Below are 18,490 nucleotides of genomic sequence, written 5' to 3' on the forward strand. Positions count from 1 at the left end.
ACACCAATTTCTGGTGGTGGTCATGCCTGGAGGTGGGGAGTAGAGGCCCTGGGTGGGCATAAAGGCATCTGGGATTCCTTGGATGAATTTAAACACCCAGAAAGGAGGATGGTCACTGTAAACAGCTAAACGAGTGCAGGTGAGCACCTGTATGCTTCAGAAGTTTTTATGGTTTCAATAATGCAAGTTATTTTTTAATTTTTAGCAATAATAAATATCCCCCATAGCAGGACCCAGCTACCCATACTACTTTTTTAACCAAAAGCTTGAAAATAGGCCTTAAAAAAAGCAACTAGGAAAAAAATCCCAAAATTTGCCTCCTATAGACCTTAATGGGATTTGGGTGCTATGTACATAGTTTGGGGATTTTTTTTTAGGTGTTCAGAGAACGTCCAATAAACCAAACTTTTACTACTCTACAGCTTACTAATCACTGATAAATTAATATTTAGCAGAGGTTCCCCAGGACCTGTACATTCTTTCACAGGTTCCTCAGTAGTAAAAATATTGAGAAAGGCTTATCTGAAAGTCTGGAAGGGTTGGCCCTTATGCCTAAAATCTTTGACTATTAAATTTTTTTTTTTTTTTTTCACAACTCAGAAATATGAGTAACTGACGTTCACAAGGGTCAATAACTCTTGACTTTGAAAACTGTACTCTATTACAGGCCTTTAATGAGGATTATAAACTTTGTCTGTTATCTTGCATGACGCAATATATTTATTCATTTACCGTAATAAACCTTTCCACCCAACGAGCATAACGATATAAAAAAGGCATTCTCCAGCCACACTAGATCAGATCCTCCTTTGATTCAGCCTACAGATACAGAGGACTCTCCTAATGGCATCACTTTGTCAGGTTCTTGGTGTTTTCTTGGCTTTGGTTGTACCTAGTAAGTGTATTACTCTTTAAGGAGCTATCGACTGTATGTATGTCCCTGAAAGAATGTGCCATTTTCTTTTTATGATTGTAAAGAATGAATGCTCTCTTAAAATAAATAACAGAAAATACTCTTAATGTAAAGCAGTCTGATGAATAGGGATGTATAGAGAGATTTTAGCAAAACCGATTTATTATTTGAGGGAATTTTGTCACATTGGAAGAATCTCAGTCGTGATCATTTAGCTACTTTGGTGAAATGTATTTAGAAAATGAGATATTCTTTTTTCCCCTATATTTAGAGGTTTTTATATGTATTTAATAGTGTGCTTTATATGTGTGTGCTTTGTGTAGTGTGCATTTTTTCATGATCTTTATTTGTGTACTGTTGCTTACCAGTTTCATGTAATGCTTCCAATAAACATCCCTTTCCCTCTTTCAAACTCCTCATTTCCCTTCCATCTTCCAAACTCCATTTCCCATTTCTCTTTCAACCCTTCCCCTTCACTTCTCTCTTCCAAACACCCCAATTTCCTTCCCAAACTCCACTTTCCTTCCCATCTGCCAAACCCCAGCCCCCTACCCTTGACTAAACCCCCCACTTCCCTTTCCTCTTGCAAACCTCCAATTTCCTTCCAACTGCCAGCCCTTACTTCCATTCCCTCTTCCAAGCTCCATTTCCCATTTCTCCTCCAACCCTTCCCCTTCCCTTCCCTCTTCCAAACACTTCACTTCCCTTCCATCTGTCAACCCCTGGCTTTCATTCCCTCTTCTAACCCCCCAATTCCCTTCCGTCTGTTAACACCCCACTTCTCTTCACTCATTTAAACCCCCCACTTCCCTTTCCTCTTACAAACCTCCAATTTCCTTCCAACTGCCAGCCCTTACTTCCCTTCCCTCTTTCAAACTCCATTTCCCATTTCTTCTCCAACCCTTCCCCTTCCCTCTTCCAAACACCTCACTTCCCTTCCATCTGCCAACCCCTGGCTTTCATTCCCTCTTCTGATCCCCCAATTCCCTTCCGTCTTCCAACTACCCATTTCTCTTGCCTCTTCCAAATCCCCCACTTCCCTTCCATCTGTTAACACCCCACTTCTCTTCACTCATTTAAACCCCCCACTTCCCTTTCCTCTTACAAACCTCCAATTTCCTTCCAACTGCCAGCCCTTACTTCCATTCCCTCTTCCAAGCTCCATTTCCCATTTCTCCTCCAACCCTTCCCCTTCCCTTCCCTCTTCCAAACATCTCACTTCCCTTCCATCTGTCAACCCCTGGCTTTCATTACCTCTTCTAACCCCCCAATTCCCTTCCGTCTGTTAACACCCCACTTCTCTTCACTCATGAATGAATGCATGGCCTATTTGAGTAGTCATGTGTTAACCTCCACTCTAAAAAAAATGTGTTGGATTTACTTAAAAAAAAAAAAGATAATATTTTGAAATTCAGCTTTTGATTAAATTACAACATAAAACAGACATTGCCAAAACTTACATTTCTGTCTTGAGTCTAAATTTATTAACATTTAGCAAAATGTAAAATAGTGAGCCATGCAAATTTTGAATCTTGTGTTAACCAAATCTTGCCTTATGTATGACAAACATCGATGTAGTACTGAATATTTTACACAGCCCCTTCCATACTTTCACTTCAGTCCTTGCCTTAAAGGAGCTTACAATCTAAGTTCCCTATCTCACATACGTGCTTGGGACAACGTAAGCAGAACCAAATTAACCTACCAGCATGTCTTTGGAGGGCGTAAAAAAATGAATGCAGGCACAGAGAGAGCATACAGAGGTTGTTCTGGTCAGAATGCAAACTGAGGACCCCAGTGCTGTAAGTGCTAACAACTGAATTTTTCATTTCAATACATTTTTATTAAGAGTTTTGCAAAAAGAATACTAAGTTACAACAAACTTTCATAAAGGAGAACACAACAAGTCAAATAAAAGTTCACAGTCAAGGATTGCATAGTATGTCCCAATGACAATACCGATAAAGTAGCAAAGCCATTCTCAGTAAATCTGACCATGGCTGCCATATGGTAGTAGCTACCTGATAGTTACCAATAGAGGAGGCAAACATTAATTCATAAGTGGCGTAATTTTGGGTAGTTTGGATTACCTCTCTGATTGTGGGAGCCTTAGGGTCTTTCCAGTGTTTTACTAAAGTCGGACATACTGCCAGTAAGATAGGAGTCACTATACTTCTCAGCTTAGGTAGAACCAACTCTATCCCCAAAGGACATAAGACCATTCCTAGACATATTGGGATTTTGTCCCTACCACATGTGATTGTAATACAAGTTTCTGGTCAAAAGGTGGTTAAGGAGAGACATGACCACAATGCATGGTGGAGTGTGCCTACTGCTCCACAGTTTCTCCAGCATGGGATACATGCCACAAAATTTTTTAAACTCTATGGAGTTAGTTACGACCGTAACAGCAACTGTTAGGGATCCGGGTGTGACCAGAAATGTGTGGACTGACACAGGGAAGTAGCAGGCTTCAAGAACACAGGCGTAGTCAGGGCTGGAGAGGTGGAATGGTCAGGCAGGCCGTTTGGTAGTGTTAAGCCACCTGGCAGAGTCTCTAGCAGCCCACCGCACGAACGCCCTTAGGGCGCGGGGTCTAAGTCCCAGCCTGTTGTTCACCAGGGCCCCTGATGGTGGGAATGGACTTGGTGCAGACTGGAACCAGGTCGCGACCCCCGAGTGCAACCTGCGGTGGTAGAGAGTACTGGCAGGGGAGTGCAGGAACGGAGTCTAATTTGGAAGAGGCAGACAGATACACTGGTCTGATCCGAGCCGGATGGATGGATGGATGGTCGGGTATGGTATGCGTGGTCAGACAGGCCGGTCGGTATTATGCGGGCAGCAAGCTAAGAATGGTCAGGTCACAAGCCAGGTTCAGCAGGGTGCGAGCAAATACAGTACCAGGGATCAGACGGAAGAGTAGTCAGGCAAGCCAGGGGTTAAACAGGAGAAGAGCAGGATCAGTAACAAGCAGAGGTCGGCAACGGAGTCTACAGCAACACAGGAACAGGATACAAGGGCTCATGGGAAACATTTACACCAAGGCACAGATCACAGGCCTGGTCATTCCTTAAATACACCTCCTGCAATCAGCCCCAGGTGTTGGCTGACTGCAGAAGTGAGCTTCTGGCTGCTGAGAGCACCCGCTGGTCAGCCCTGGTACTGCAGCCCACACGGCAGGTGAGTCCCACCACCAGTGCTGAGTCCATTCCTGACAGCAACTTTAGGTTAATTCCTATAGGTTAACACTTTTGGTTGCCTCATATGTGATGCTCAACACTTTTTGCTCATTTTCTGAGGTGTATACTACCCTGAAGTCACATTCCCATTCACCAATGGGAGAAGATTTGATAAAGTTAGCTTTGTGGTAAGGTATGGTATAAAATATTGGGGTACCCTTGTTTTTAATGGAGGTATTCAACCTGAATTTTTCTTTTACTTCTCATTTTTATTGTGAATTGTATATTTGCTGGTTATAAAGAAATAGCTTTTTTGTTAGTGTAGCAATACGATTCTGTCAAAAAAAAATTCCTGCATGTACAGTACATTGCAGTTCATGTGTAGAAGTGCTAAGTAAAGTTGAGGCTACGTGGCTTCATGGTTCGCACTTCTGCCTTGCCACGATGGTATCCTTTTTAGTAGGTTAATAACTTAAAACTATATAAAGTGCTGCGAAAAATGATAAAGAAGGCAATGTTGCCAGCCTCTGTAAATTATTGAATCATTATGATTAGAGATGAGCGAATCGAACCTGGCGAAGTGGAATTTGTTTCGAATATTAGGAAAAATTCGATTCGCGTCGAATCCGAATATTAGCAAACTTCGGATGCACGAATCGAATTTTCCCCGATCCACCGATTTTCATCCCTTCTACAGCCGGCAAAAAGTGTCCCTGCAGAGAGCTCCGCTATTTCTGACAGTTCTCTGACAGTTCCTTCACATTTACAGTGGTTGAAACATTGTATCTATTTGTTTCCATTTAGGATACAGATGTTTTTATTCGGAAACAAATAGATACAATGTTTCAACCGCTGTAAATGTGAAGGAACTGTCAGAGAACTGTCAGAAATAGCGGAGCTCTCTGCAGATACACTTTTTGCTGGAATGGAATTCTTCTTCATCCTCATCCTACTTCTTCTTCTTCATCCTCATCCTACTTCTTCTTCTTCTTCATCCTCATCCTTCTTCTTCTTCTTCTTCATCCTCATCCTACTTCTTCTCCTTCTTCTTCTTCTTCTTCATCCTCATCCTACTTCTTCTTCTTCTTCTTCATCCTCATCCTACTTCTTCCTCTTCTTCTTATTCTTCTTCATCCTCATCCTACTTCTTCTTCTTCTTCTTCTTCATCCTCATCCTACTTCTTCTTCTTCTTCTTCTTCTTCTTCATCCTCATCCTACTTCTTCTTCTTCTTCTTCATCCTCATCCTACTTCTTCTTCTTCTTCATCCTCATCCTACTTCTTCTTCTTCTTCTTCTTCATCCTCATCCTACTTCTTCTTCTTCTTCTTCATCCTCATCCTCATCCTCTTCTTCTTCTTCTTGCCATGGGCCCCCGTACCGCCTCCTCATGCTGCTGCCAGGTCCAGAGTGTGTCATGGGTCCCTGTACGGCCTCCCATTGCTGCTGTCTCCATCGCCACACTCTGCCATGTGCCACTTTCAGGTCTCCTCACACTGCTGGTGGGTTCCATTTTGTCATAGGGTGCTGTATGGCCTCCCATTGCTGCTGCCTCCACCGCCACACTGTGGCTCCACACTCTGGTTTTGGCCCCGTGACTGCCCAAATGAGTGAAGTGTGCGGTGATTCTAAGATCGACGGCACTCATCTGCATGTCATACTGACTGACAGTATTATTTCTCTTCCCCAGCAGACTCCAAGGGCATTTAAATTAAAGGTACAGTGTTCTGCACTAATATTAAGTCTCTCTGAAGCCTAGAAACCCTTTTTATAAGTTAAATTTGCAGCGAATAAATTCGCATCGAATCGAATTTATTCCACAAATTCGGCGAATCAGCCGAATCTAATTTTTGAATAATTCGCTCATCTCTAATTATGATATAATACAGGTCTTACATTGCTCAGAGAATGGGAGACAGAGAGGAAGTGTTTGTTTACTAGTTCTCAATGACACGCCATCTTGCATCTGACCGACATTACTTCTATCTGTTCAAAACTACAGGAGACTAAAAATAAAATACTAATGGGTTGGCATAGGATTCCAAAGTTGTTGGCTGTGAGGTATCAGTTTGTCTTAGATAAGTGCTGGAGAGGTTGTGGTCATGAAGGTTTGCATATTTACATATGGTGGGAATGTTCCAAGCTTAGATTATTTTGGATGGCAGTTAGACAACTGCTTTCAGACATCATTACAGTACAAGTCATTGATGACCTGGCACATTGGCTGTTACACATTGTGGCCATCTCAATAGGGACTTAGAAGCAAGGAATTGTTCCCCACCTTTTAAATGTCGCTAAAGACCTAATTCCTTTAAACTGGAAAAAAAACATAAATAACTTCAATTGGGGACTGGATTAAACAGGTCAGTACTATTATGGAAGAGGAGGAAAGTGGTGCCCATAGCAAAAAAGAGAAAAAAAGAGAAGAATAGCAGACGCCAGACATGACTAGGTGAAGGAAAGGAAAGAAAATGGTTAAGTTAAGGTGGGATGGTCGTAAAACATGTACAGTAGGTTACTTTATTGGTGATGGGTAGTGCGGGGTGGGGTCTGCTGCATTTTTGGGAGTGGGGGGGGGGGGGGTCGGATGATCCAGTGCAGGAGTTGCAGCTGAAGAGGAAACTTCCCTCCCACCTTCCCTTGGGGTTGTTTGGGTCTTGCAGTTCCTTGTTTTTTCTGACTTTGGGGGTAGTTGTTGGTCTTTGGAGGCAGCAAATTATTTTAAGCAAAAGCGTATGGTTGGGACCCATCTGTGGTATGGTGTTCCCCGGGCGCATTCCGGTTAACCGAGGTTTAACTGGAAGGTTGTGGTTCTACACTGCGGAAGGTGTGTTTTTGTCACCGAGCCAGTGCGTTGCGGCTGGAGGCCTAGTATTAATAATATGGTTAAGGTTCTGCAGGGGGTTATGGGTATTGTTTGGTGCCTTCGTAGACCAACAACTTATCCCGTATGTTTCTGTATGTTTCTGTTTTAAGGAATGTTTTTGTGATTGAAGTTGAATTGTTAATAAAAGGCCGTGAAGGCCATTTTTACCCCAACGGTGTTTGGTCTCCTTTATTGGTATACTGAGACTTGGGGGGAGGGGGTATATCGAGAGAGTCAGGTTGGGGATGGTTTATTAGCTATGGTCCTAACTAGCACATCTCTTCTACATTTGTCAAGTGTACACACCTGTCAGGACATATCTGAGAAGTTCTACCAAAGTGGGCAGCCTTGGATGCACTTTATTTCTTCTAAAGGAGGACAGTAATGAATGGTTGCTTTGTCCCAATAGGTGCAGGAATTTATAAAGGTTGCTGTACCCTAATGTTCATATAGCAGTAGCGGTTATCTGCTACTCGGAAAAGGAACCCTCAGCTCTCTCTTCTTTGTGTTCACTTTGCTGTTATGGTGATTTTCTTGTTGATTTGTTTCCTATATTTCCTTACCTCTCGACCTTTGTAGTTTAAGACCAGAGCCATTGGGCCTGGTATGCCAGGGGAAAGGAAAGGTTTTGTTTTCTCTGCACTTTTTTTATGGCCTTCTTCCACTGGGGCCTGTCTGTTCATGCAGCTACATGTATTTGGGTGATACAGGCACTTCCGTTCTAAGCTGAGACAACGATCTCCCCGCCGGTTGCAGTGAAGGGAGCAGGTGGCACCATTCAGGGGTATGGAAGCATCACTGAAGAAAGAAAAGAGCACCGCTAACCAACCCAGTGCGTAAATATGTGGATGAATGTGGCATCAGCCATTGCTGCTCCAACCAGACCCTCTGACAAGTTTCGTCCCGCACAATGGGTCTTGATCACAGAGGTTGAGAAAACAGAGCCAAGCATAGGTTTATATGAGCATCAACAGCCGTGAATAGAGTCAATACAGGTGTATATGATGAACATTGATGATGAAATTTGAAATGGTGGTGTGGGAGTGGAGAAAAAAAAAGAAAAAAAAAAAACACAGAATCATGAGAAAAGTTCATGTGGGGCAGCACAGTGGCTTAGTGGTTAGCACGTCTGCCTTGCAGTAAATGGGTCATGGGTTCAATTCCCACCCATGGCACCTCCTGCATGGAGTTTGCATGTTCTCCCTGTGATTGTGTGGGTTTCCTCTAGGTGCTCCAGTTTCCTCCCACACTCCAAAGACAGGCTGGGAGGTGAATTGGCTCCTGTCTAAATTTGCCCTAATATGTGTATGTATGAATGTAAGTTAGGGACCTTAGATTGTACACCCCTTGAGGGTTAGGGACTGATGTGAATGTACAATATAAATGTGTTAAGCTCTGTGTAAATTGACAGCACTATATAAATACCTGAAATAAAATAAATGTGATGAAAACAGGAATGCAGTTGATTCTGTTTTTTTTTCTTCATTGTCTTTCTCCACTTGTACACCGCCATTTCACAGCCTTCATCACTATTCATCACACACGCCTGCATTGACTCTATTCATGGCTGATGAAAACCTATACTTGGGTCTGTTTTCTTAACCTCTTGCCGTCCGCCTGCTGTTTATAAACGGCAGGGCGGTGGCAGTCCAGGGTCGGGTTGCCGTTCATAAACGGCACCTGCCTTTTCTAGCTGTGCGCGCTCCCTGGGAGCGCGCACCACCGCGATCCGGTGCCCGCTGTGTCCTCCGGACACAGTGAAACACCGATCGTCGGACGGGACCTCTGTACGAGGTCCCGATCATGTGATCACTGATTGGCGAATCAGTGATCACATGCAAAGTAGTAAGCAAGATGTCACTTGTGACATCATTGCTTACTATGTGTGAAATCTGTGAATGATCACAGAGGTCACATGGTACAAGGCTATTCACAACAGCCTTGTACCATGTGACAAGCTGTGACCAATCACAGCTCACTCAGTAATTCTCAATGACTGCAAGAATGCAGACAGAGAGAAAGAGAAATTATTGCTTTTACATCCTATATGGGTGTAAAAGGAATCAGTGTAAAAAAAAAAAAAAAATCTTCATCACCCCCCACAAGTAGTACAATGTCACCATGGTGACACTGTACTGCTAGGGTGACCGTATGTAAAAAAATAAATAAAAATAATATAAAAAAATAAAATAAAAATGTAAAAAAAAATGTTTAAAAATTATAATTTTTGGTTATAAACTAATTTGGATTTTTTTTTTTTTACTAAAAAAATAACGGAATAAATTTTGGCTAAGATTTATGATGAAATATTATTTATTTGCAAAATTTTATTTAAAAAAACACTTTTTTTCAAAATTTTTGAACTTTTTCATTTACATAGTAAAAAAAATAAAAATCCCAGCGGTGAATAAATACCACCAAAATAAAGCTTTATCTGTCTCAAAAAAATGGTATGGGTACAGTATTGCATGACCGCGCAATTGTCATTCAAAGTGTGATAGTGCTGAAAGCTAAAAATTGCCCTGGACAGGAAGGGGTAAAAGTGTCCGGACAGGAAGTGGTTAACCTCTGTGATCAGGCCCCAGTGCGCGGGGCGAAACATGTCAGAGGGCCTGGCTGGAGCGGCACACTTACCCAAATATTCATGCACTGGGTCAGTGAGCGGTGCTCCTTTCTTTTTCCTGATATTTTGAATTTGGGGGTTACTAATATTTTTTATTTCTAAATGCCATGTGGTTAATGTTTGATTAACATTTGATAACATATCCGGACGTGGGAAAGGTTATGTATGTTTTTTTTTCTACTTTTGTGAATTTATTTTGAGTTTGTTATTCTTTGTGAAAGTTTGGAAAAAAATAAAAGATTATGAAAAAAAGAAGGCAAAACATTTCAAAATTTGTATGACTCCCTTAAATAAAGTTTTCCCAAACTAAAGCAACTAAATATGTTTAATTGGGAAAACACAGAATGTTAAGTTAGAAAAGCTTTCAATATATTATTGAAGTTAATTAATTGAGGGTTAGGGACTGATGTGAATGTCCAAAAAAAAATATATATATATACTGTATATATATATGTGTGTGTGTGTAAAGTGCTGCGTAAATTGACAACGCTATACAAGTACCTGAAATAATAATAGTTTGTTAAGTAATAGTTTTCTATTCTAATCTAAATTTTGGTAATTTATGTTTTATAATGTGATTAAACTAAAAGGCATTTTTTTAATGACATCCAACACAACATTTTTTTAGGAGGTTATGAAGGGCAATAGCCATATACTCCTAATCGTGACCCATCTTGGGAAATAACAACTGTACAAGGTTATTGACCTTCTGATGGATCTTTACTGTTTTGTGCCTGTCAGCCAGGGACATAATCTGGTGTAATACCTGTTATTTAGCTTCAGCTTTTTTTTTTTTTTTTTTTTTTTTTTTTTATAGATACGTAATCTAGCACATGACAATTTCAATAAAAACAAGTGATAAGTCTTTATGTGATGAAAAAAACACAGAAAATGTGGATTAAAAAAAATAGCTTTATTGCACTTTTTACAGCAAATCCTTACTTTACTAAGTGCGAATTCCTTCCAAAGGCAATTTAGATGGTAATTGATAAAAAACTGACTTCTTGCCATAAAGTGTCCAGTAAATCAATAGGTTTCTATGTATAAAAGCCAAGCAAACAGAATGAGATCCTGGCACAGGTGCCTTGAATAAAGTTATCAACAGCATTTAGGAGGAATAGCTTGTGTGGGAACAAAACCATAGAGCCTTCCATTGACCAATCATTATGACGTCATCTGGATGGATGTTGGTTGGCTGAAAGTGTACTGTGTGTTTTAAAATCACAGGGGTAATGATCAGGGGTGGACTGACAACTCATGGGGCCCCCGGGCAATAGGGGATCATGGGGCCCCTGTGTCCTTGCCCAAACTCAAAAAAGCCTATGAAAAAGGTACCAGGGGCATCTCATGGGGCCCCCTTCTGCCCAAGTTTCCACACCAGTGAAATACTCCCGACCTCCACCTTACCCAGTGGGTTTCTTTCCAGGGGCGGACTGACAACTCATGGGGCCCCCGGGCAATAGAGGATCATGGGGCCATTGTGTCCTTGCCCAAACTCGAAAAAGCCGATGAAAAAGGTACCAGGGGCATCTCATGGGGCCCCCTATTGACCCCGGGCCCTCAGTCAGTGCCCGAGTTTCCAAATGGTCAGTCCGCCCCTGGGCCCCTGTGTCCTTGCCCAAACTCAAAAAGCCTATGAAAAAGGTACCAGGGGCATCTCATGGGGCCCCCTTCTGCCCGAGTTTCCAAATGGTCAGTCCGCCCCTGGTAATGATGTTAAAACAGAATTAAAGGAGAAGTACAGCCAAGGCTCTTTGGCTGTACTTCTCCGGTGGATCAGAGGAGTGCAGTTCGTTCTGCACTCTTGTGACCCATTTTCAGCTGACAGTAGGCTGAAGCCCACTGTCATCTGATGTCACTCAGCCGGTCTAGGCTGGGGAAAGATCCTGGCTGTTGATTAAAAGATGGTTTTGAAGGCCTCCACCTGCTTAGGGATGGTTGTTCCAGTTTTATTTGGACTCTTTAACGCTTTTTTGTGAAACATTTGTCCTCTCTGTCCAAAATCACCACCTCATTGTTCTCCAAATGATGCCCATTGTCTGTAGGGTGTAGAAAAAGTCCTGACCTGTAGAGTTTGCCTTCTGTCTCATTGTTATTTTCTGAATTTGGAAGATACAGGTAGCGATATCTCTGTTTCTGCCTCAGTGGTTAGTGGAAGCAATTTCCCAGTGCCTGTGGTTAGTGGGAGGTAACAGATGTTTCCTGCCAGTGGTCAGTGCAAGGAATTTCCCAAGGCTGATGTTCTGTGAGAATAAGCAACCCCCCCAGCATTAAGGTTCAGTCAATAACATATCATTGGCGTTCAATCTTACTTAACTAAAAGACAGAGGCTCCATGTCCTATACCACCAACTCCTGACTTTGATGAGTAAGATGAGCACCGAGCATGGGAACATGTACTGGACCCATGAGCTCCTAGGATGCTCTCAGATCCCAAGCCTTTCTTCAAGGAACCCAGAACAGTTGGGGAAGGGGTGTTACAAACAGCAATGCCATGTAGATAATCTGAAAAAGCAAGCGAGCGCTTAAAACAAGATAAAAGCTGCTAAACACCAAAAAGGTACCATATAAAACCTACAAATAAATAGTAAAAGCAGGGTGTAGCGCTAAAAATGGCAAATATCTGTACTTATATCGAATAATATAGATGCATTAAATAAAGTGACTTAGTGATGTGAAACGTGTCAATTTCATGAATAATAAATGCATGCATACATCATACAAAAATGCATAAAACCAGTTAATAATAAATTAATAAGCATAAAGTGCGACATGAAGTGATGGCCGTGTCACTGAATAGTGACAAATCAGGTGCAAAGTGCCAGACTGGTAAATCAAACAATAGTCCACAATTAAGGTGCACAGGAGATCCTGATGATCCTGTGATGTATATTCTTCCTAAAATACATAAGAACCCGTTTGTTATGATCCGCCAGGTGGTGCCTCAGGCTGCCCACTGGACAGACCTACCCAGAGCGTGGAGTCTAAGCCCCGGTCTGTGCTTTCACCAGGGCCCCTGATGGTGGGGATGGACTTGTAACAGACCAGGGCCAGGTCACGACCTCCGAGCAGGCCCACCAGTGGCAGAGGGAGCCTCCGGGGATGTATGCAGGTACCGGGAGAGCCAGATGTGAAAAGGACGGCGGGACCTAGCAGGATGGTCACGAGCCGTGGTCCCGTGGGGTAAGCGAGGTACCGAATCAGCAGGCGAAGAGTAGTCAGGTCACACGCAGGGTCAGCAGGATAAGTCAGTCCGCAGAATGGTCAAACAAGCCGGGGGTCAGGATAGGAGAAGGCAGAGTAGTCAGGGCAATCCGGGTCAAAGCACAGGAGAAGGCAGCATAGTCAGGGCAATCCGGGTCAAATCACAGGAGAAGGCAGTGTAGTCAGGGCAATCAGGGTCACAAAACAGGTACAGGAACTTCAGGATCACAGATAGACCTTGTGGCAATCTGTGACAGTGCAGGGCATCTTTAAATAGTGCGCCCTGCACTGTCATTGGCCGGCCAGGACGCGCCCCCGGGCTGTCATTGGCCGCCCGCGGCGCGCCCGCGGCTCCTACTGCGCATGCGTGGCGTCCTGTCAGCCGCAGCCCGCCGGGACCTAGTGCCTGTGTCCCAGCGTGAGCTGTCGCAAGTGCGCGTGCGCTGGGAGAGGCGCCGCGATCCCTAACACCGTTAAACCCGCCATGGAGACCCATTATTAGTGGCATTGGGTCCCTCTGCTCTAAAGCGGGGGAATACATTGATTATTTCTTGCAAACGTTAGTGCAAAAAACTCCTTCTTATCTTAGAGATACTAAACAGGTCCTACAGGATATTAAAGACCTGATTATTGAACCTGATACGTCCCTAGTTACAGCATCACTGTACACAAGTATTGATCACATACAAGGAATGCAAGCTGTGGAATTTTATCTAGAGGAATCTGCCAATATGCCTATTTTACAAAAAACTTTTATTCTTACCCTTTTAGATTTCGCAATGACCAGAAACTACTTTTGGTTCGATGGTAAATTCTACCTGCAGACCAGGGGAGTTGCTATGGGGGCGAAGTTCGCTCCCAGTCTGGCCAATTTGTTCATGGCTAAGTGGGAGGAAGATGTAATTTATGCAAGAGACTGGCCAGAGCTATTTTTTTATAGACGGTATATTGATGACATTCTGCTTATTTGGAAAGGAGAGGAACAGGCATTAATAAACCTTTTTGGTACGCTAAATAACAATACCTTAAATATTAAACTCACATATGAGTATAGTAAAATTGGCGTCAACTTTTTAGATTTGACATTAAATAATCAAGATGGAACTATTGTTACCTCTTCCTTTTTTAACCTCCCTAGCGGTATTCCCGAATGTAGCTCGGGGTAAAATATCAGTGCCAAAAGCGGTAACCCCCGAGCTACACTCGGGCTTACCATGCGGCGTTGCTCTGGGAGTCCCTGCAGAGCTTACCTTGTCCTTCGCTCCCGCGATGTGTCCCCTGCAGCATCCCGTGCCATCTCCTCCGGCCGATGCCGGCATCCGGCTTCTGTGTTTCAGTCCCTGTGATGTCGGGCGCCGCCAGCGGCGGGAAAGTTGAAAATTTTAAAAAATTTCATTTTTTTAAAAACACATTTTTCATAGTAAAACATTGCTGTTTCAACCCATTTCACATACATTTTGTCCCGAGTGCTTTGTCCGGCGTCCTCCCTGTATTTTGTCTGTTCTTTCTGCCTGGAAACTGAGAAACGTCCATGGCGTCCAAAAAGTGTCCCTTTAGGTCAAAAGTGGGTTTAGATCAGCTAGAGAACAGCGATAGTAAATCAGAACCACTTGCAGAATTGAGTGATAATGATTCGTGGGGGAAATTCCTCATCAGACACTGAAAACAATTCTGCGACTGAGCTCAGCGATGTACAAACTTGGCGCTCTATTTCAAATTTCAGTGTTTTCGGTTTGATTATATTATTGAATTAAATGTATTATTATTATATTAATATTTTTTATGATTATTTATTAAATTATAATTTATGATTTCGTGTTTCAAATTTTATCTTACCCGGGATGTTTACTAGACTCTTGTTCGGACAGATTTCAGTGAGTTATTCCTAAAAATTACAGCCTACAATTAAAAAAAACGACATATTTCCATGCAAAATAATGGTACCGCTTTCAGCACCAAAAATCTGAAATAATCATGCCACTAGGGAGGTTAAAGAAACGGATCGCAACAGCTATATTCCGATCAGCAGCTGTCATCACCCATTATGGCTTTCTAATATACCCAGAGGCCAATTTCTAAGGATTAGGAGAAATTGCACTTCTTTGGATACCTATTTCTCACAGGTTTCTGTTTTGAAAAACAGATTTGTTGAGAAAGACTATGATGAGACAGTTCTTACACATACTATGCAATCGGTAGCTGACCTGGATAGAGAAGTACTGTTGACTAATAATACCAGAAAAAAAGAATTGAAAGTCTGGCCGTTTGTTACTACATTCTGCTTACAATATAAAACCATTACTAGAATCATTACCAAATAACTGGAAGATTTTGAAAGCAGACCCTGTCCTACCGCATAAACCAGAAATCACATTTAGGAGAGCAGCACCTTTGAGAAATCGAATAGCCCCTAACATTATCAACCCGCCTAGCAACGTATCCTTTTTTAATAATTCGGTGGGTTTTTCCCCATGTAACAAGTGTGTTATATGCACGTGTAATCAATATAGGAAAAAGAAAACTGAGAATTTTACATCAACTGTCACTGGGAAGACCTATAATATTGATAGTTTTATAGCAATAGCAGATACGTTGTCTACCTCTTACAATGTCCCTGTAAGAAACAGTACATTGGTCGAACCACTAGGAGATTAAGGGGCTGTTTGCGGGAGCATGTATATAATGTAAAGAGGGGCTATAAGGAACTGTAAGGGACCACCTGGCGCCACCTCTAGCAATCCACTGGTCAGGTTCCCCCGGAGCGCAGAGTCTAAGTCCTTGAGCACTTGTTCACCAGGGCCCCTGATGGTGGGGATGGACTTCGAGCGCACCGAGACCAGGTTGCAACTACGGGGTACACCCACCAGTGGTCGAGGAGTCCTCCAGAGGCTCTCGCAGGATGAGATCCTGATGTGAGGAGACTGGGAGGTCCCGGTGGGATGGACGGATGGATGAGCTAATGCAAAGTCAGACAAGCCGAGTCGGTAGCCGGGGGGTCGTTGTGGTATAAAGCAGCAGGCAAAGAATGGTTGGGTCACACGCCAGGTCAGTAACAGGAGGTCAGATCTATACAGGGGTATTCAGGAGCAAGGTCAGGCAAGCCAAGGGTCAGGACAGGAGAAATCAACAAGGTCAGGCAATCCGGGTCAGTAGTACTCACAACACAGGTTTCAAGGAACAGGAATCACAGGAAGACCATACGGCAACCAGTGACAGCATAGGGGGGATTTAAATGCCACGCCCTGCACTGTCATTGGTGCCAGGCGCGCACCCGCGAACGCCAGTGCGCATGTGCGAACTCCGTCGCCGTTGCTGGCCGGGACCTAGCGCCCGCATCACCGTATGAGACGGCATAGTGCGCATGCGCCGGGACCAGCGCCGTGGCGATCCCTGACAGGAACACTCATTCTCCATCACTATAGGTTACATCATAACAGAGATCCATCTTCCCTAACCTTTATGGGTATTGATATAGTACAGGCCCATTGGAGAGGAACTAACAAGAGGAGGGCGGTATCCCAAATGGAAACAAAATGGATATTCCAAATGGGATCTATGCACCCTAGGGGATTGAACCTTGAGATGGACATTAACTGTTTCATCGACAATAGCTGAGTTTTACTCCACTCCTAACTTAGAACATATATAATAGAGCCCCACTTGTCGTTCTTTTGCATAACTGTTTTTTTTTTTATTATATCTTTTTTATCTTTGCATAACTTATTATGTCCTACTAAATTATATACCTTTGAGGTTGGGTAGCTTGAACTCTATAAAAGACAGCCTGGATCACTTTACCAGGTCACAATGGGACAAATCGATTTGCCCATGCCCTCATCTTGTTTCAATCCAAAGGGACTCAAGAACCATAACCTTTCTGCTCATCACTAGCAAAACCCATCTGCATTAGCTTTGACTATTGGGTAGGGATGGGGTTTTCATATTTAAAGATCCCATTGCCAAAATCACCAAGAGAGTAGAGAAAATTGTTTAATTCATAGTTACATAGTTAGTCTGGCTGAAAAAAGACAAAAGTCCATCCAGTTCAACCATTAACCCCCTGGAGGTGTTCCCGAGCAGGGGCGGACTGACCATTTGGAAACTTTGGCACTGCCGAGGGCCCGGGGTCAGTAGGGGACCCCATGAGATGCCCCTGGTACCTTTTTCATAGGCTTTTTTGAGTTTGAGCAAGGACACAAGGGCCCCATGATCCCCTATTGCCCGGGGGTCCCATGAGTTGTCAGTCCGCCCCTGTTCCCGAGTGTAGCTCAAAAGCGGTAACCCCGGGCTACACTGGGGACTACCCTGCAGTGTTACTCCCGGATCCCTCAATCACTTACCTTGTCCTGCGCTCCCGCGATGTCCCCCCTGCAGCTTCCTCGGCCATCTCCTCCGGCCGATGCCGGCATCCATCTTCCGGGTTCCGGTCCCTGTGAGCGTCAGGATGTATGGGACGTATGGGGGATGGAACCGGCGGGAAATTTAAGAATGTTAAAAAGTGACATTCACTCAATACACTAAAATCACATAGTATAACATTCCTGTTTCAAACCATTTCACATACATTTTGTCCCGAGTGCTTTGTCCGGCGCCCTGCCTGCATTTTTACTGTTCTTTCTGCCTGGAAACTGAGAAACGTCCATGGCGTCCAAAAAGCGTCCCTTTAGGTCAAAAGCGGTTTTAGACCGGCTAGAGAACAACGATAGTAAATCAGAACCACTTGCAGAATTGAGTGATAATGATTCGTGGGGGAAATTCCTCATCAGACACTGAAAACGATTCTGTGACTAAGTGATGTGCGAACTTGGCGCTCTATTTTACATTTCAGTGGTTTTGGTTTGATTATATTATTGAATTACATTTATTATTATTATTATTTTTTATGATTATTTATTATATTATAATTTATGATTTCGTGTTTCAAATTTTATCATCCCCGAGATGTTTACTAGACTCTTGTTCGGACAGATTTCAGTGAGTTATTCCCAAGAATTACAGGCCTACAATAAAAAAAGACATATTTCCATGCAAAAAAATGTACCGCTTTGAGCACAGAAATAATGACATAATCAGACTGCTAGAGAGGTTAAAAAAATAAAAAGTTATAATCCTATACCCAGGGGCGAACTGACATCTCATGAGGCCCCTGGGCAATAGGGGATCATGGGGCCCCTGTGTCCTTGCCCAAACTCAAAAAAGCCTATGAAAAAGGTACCAGGGGCATCTCATGGGGTCACTCACTGGGGGCTCACTAACAGAGCGAAAATCGGCCGGTGCCATTGACCCACTAACAGAGTGAAAATCGGCCTGTGCCATTGACCCACTAACAGAGCGACAACCGGCCGATTATTCTTAGGTCCGATTTTTTGGCCGAAAATCGAAAACGTGGTTCGCTCGGTAATCCGATGGCGCCATCAATGATTTCGAAAATCAGCCGACCGAGTCATAAAGTTCACCAGCTTAGTGAAAACCATGTCTCCTTCCCCGGGGTGGACTGAAAACTCATGGGGCCCCCGGGCAATAGGAGATCATGGGGCCCCTGTGTCCTCGCCCACATTCAAACCACACCTATAAAAGCCTATCAAAGGTACCAGGGGCATCTCATGGGGCCCCCTACTGACCCCGGGCCCTCAGGCAGTGCCCGAGTTTCCAATGGTCAGTCCGCCCCTGCCTATACCCACAGTTGATCCAGAGGAAGGCAAAACAAA

The 18,490-nt window shown here is 43.4% G+C and overlaps 1 protein-coding gene across 1 annotated transcript in view; it reads left to right on the forward strand.

Annotated features, from left to right (window-relative positions):
• The first annotated feature begins 794 nt into the window (after positions 1-794).
• Positions 795-18,490, forward strand: part of LOC149432771 (phospholipase A2 inhibitor gamma subunit B-like) — a 35,248-nt gene continuing 17,552 nt past the window's right edge. The window contains exon 1 of the mRNA XM_089665000.1: positions 795-895. Coding sequence (XP_089521126.1) covers positions 844-895 — 52 coding nt within the window. The 5' untranslated portion in view covers positions 795-843. The remainder of the gene's footprint in view (positions 896-18,490) is intronic.

This window comes from Staurois parvus, unplaced genomic scaffold (genome assembly GCF_062004578.1).
Source record: "Staurois parvus isolate SC_StPar_1 unplaced genomic scaffold, SC_StPar_1.0 ptg002113l, whole genome shotgun sequence".
Classification (NCBI taxonomy): Eukaryota; Metazoa; Chordata; class Amphibia; order Anura; family Ranidae; genus Staurois; species Staurois parvus.